Source organism: Nannochloropsis gaditana, assembly GCF_000240725.1.
Source record: "Nannochloropsis gaditana CCMP526 unplaced genomic scaffold scaffold356, whole genome shotgun sequence".
Taxonomy (NCBI): domain Eukaryota; class Eustigmatophyceae; order Eustigmatales; family Monodopsidaceae; genus Microchloropsis; species Microchloropsis gaditana.
In genome coordinates, this window is record NW_005803597.1 from 7,072 (window position 1) to 9,099 (window position 2,028).

Consider the following 2,028-nt stretch of genomic DNA (forward strand, 5'->3'; position numbering starts at 1 on the left):
GACCGGAAAAAAAGTACTAAAGTGATTACATTTCGTAATCGTGGTTTGAGTATTGTTGCAGATAGTGAGAAGGAATACGGAGCGAGGAAAGAAAGTCTCACAGATAACGAAAGGCTCTCCATGCATGAAGTTTGTGATTCAATACATTATTAAAGACATGAACGAACGATTCAAACACAATCACTTCTTCGTCCAAATACAAGTTCGTGCTTTTCCCTGTTCCTGCAAAGCATCTCTTACATTCAAGGAATATGCATAATTCCCGGAATTAAGATTGCAAAAAACGCACACATTTCAAATGTACAATTTTATCCGTAGATCCAGTCTTCATGCCTTCTACATTTCTCATCAATTACCTTCGAACGAATGTCGTCAATGTGTTTCTGGACTGGTTCGTCCAAATGATTGAATACTTGTCCAACATGCTGATAGCTAAGATAGCGTTTGCTTGGAAACGAATGAGCATTCGGAAATTGCCCGCAACAGTACGCATCATGAGACATTTGCTTGTTTTTAACCAAAGGCCACACATCCATGTTCAGAAAGTCCATATCCTCGCCATACGCGCTTTTTGCTGACCAAGACGCCATTTGTGCCCCTATGTTCTATAATTTCAAATAGTAATATATTGATAAGACTATGACTACTGGTCGTATATAGAATATGTGAGATTACCTGAATAGCACCATGCGTCCCCCCCCACATGCCCCCATTAAGAGGATGACAGTGCCAAACGCTATCACGTATAGAATGAATTGGTATTCCAGAATTGATCCATTCTTCTACAGCCAATCGATCTCTTGCATTTAAGCGGGAGTCAGTGTCTCGTACTATAAACCTATGGGATAAATGTCAAGTGATCAGATTGAGCAGCGCATTATTGATGTTTCTCCGGAAAGATAAGAATTTTGGTATATGCCTGACCTATCTATACTTGCGTCGTCCGCAACCAGAAATCTCCAGAACATTCCCGCGATTAGATCGTTTCCAGTTGTCTGCATCATGATAATTTCGGCTCCCAATTCTTTCAGTCGCTTCAAGACATCTCGTGGCACAGAGCTGTCGACATAAAATCTTGCAATCCAACCTACCAGAGAGAGGAATGTATGACGTTAATGCCTAAGTCTAATTTGGATCAACGGACGTCTACGTACCTGGAAAATAGAGAGGAGCAAGCTCAGCATTCCGAATAGCCCCAATAGTGTATTTGGAATCATTACCATACAGTCCAAAGCTTATAGCACGTCTCTCCGTAGACTTCGGGAAAGCATTAATCTACACGCGGTTAGATATAATTTCCTTGAGATTAGATAATCATCAGACGAAACTTTTATATGCTTACCGTTGCAATATGCAAGCGATCAAGTTCGCTATCGGTAAGTCCTTCAACATCGTTCGGATCACTCGGCGAGAATTTTTCCTGTAGAGAATGTAGACGAAATCACAGCTGAATACCTCTACATTAAACTTTCTGGCGGAAGGGTACTGACCTGCTCGACTGGAAGTCTTGGATATCCTTCAATGACGGTGATATAGCCCTTTGTCGAGTTTTGTTGTCCTCGAGAGTTCACCAAAGCGTTTCCTACTTTGAAAATTGGAGAGCAATAAATAAATAGATTCTGTTTTTGTGAAATTGACGATTATCTGTAAGCGAGCTTACCTTTTGGTTGGGCTTCAGGCATACCATAAAGCCATCCCCAAAGCATATACTGCCAAATGATAAAAGTCCACAGAAATATTCCGAGGTACTGCCAGCGGAGGGTATCCCATTTTGTCCTTTGATGTCATTTCAAGTGAGTTGTCAACCAGGCTCAGGATAAGTACACATAGCTAATAGCACGACATACCTCTTTGTGCTCCTTGAGGCCTGATAAGAAGATTTCATTGCTTCTATTTATTCGTATCCCTCAGTTTTCGATAAACCTAATGCAAAACGTCCCGCAGCCAAGTGGTTTTCAGGAGAGCTTTAGTCGTAAACCATTGCTAGTGTCGTAACCTGAAAGGAAATTATTAATAGCACGTGTCTCA

The 2,028-nt window shown here is 41.2% G+C and overlaps 1 protein-coding gene across 1 annotated transcript; it reads right to left on the minus strand.

Moving 5' to 3' along the window:
• Nucleotides 1-295: 295 nt before the first annotated feature.
• On the minus strand, nt 296-1,925 carry NGA_0454620 (tetratricopeptide repeat domain protein). The gene is made up of 7 exons (XM_005854888.1): nt 1,848-1,925; nt 1,661-1,776; nt 1,491-1,582; nt 1,343-1,420; nt 1,155-1,275; nt 925-1,087; nt 296-605 (listed from the first exon to the last, which is right to left on the minus strand). The coding sequence occupies exons 1-7, from the start codon at nt 1,883-1,885 to the stop codon at nt 599-601; spliced, it is 615 nt and encodes a 204-aa protein (XP_005854950.1). The 5' UTR covers nt 1,886-1,925; the 3' UTR covers nt 296-598.
• Between the last annotated feature and the right edge of the window lie 103 nt (nt 1,926-2,028).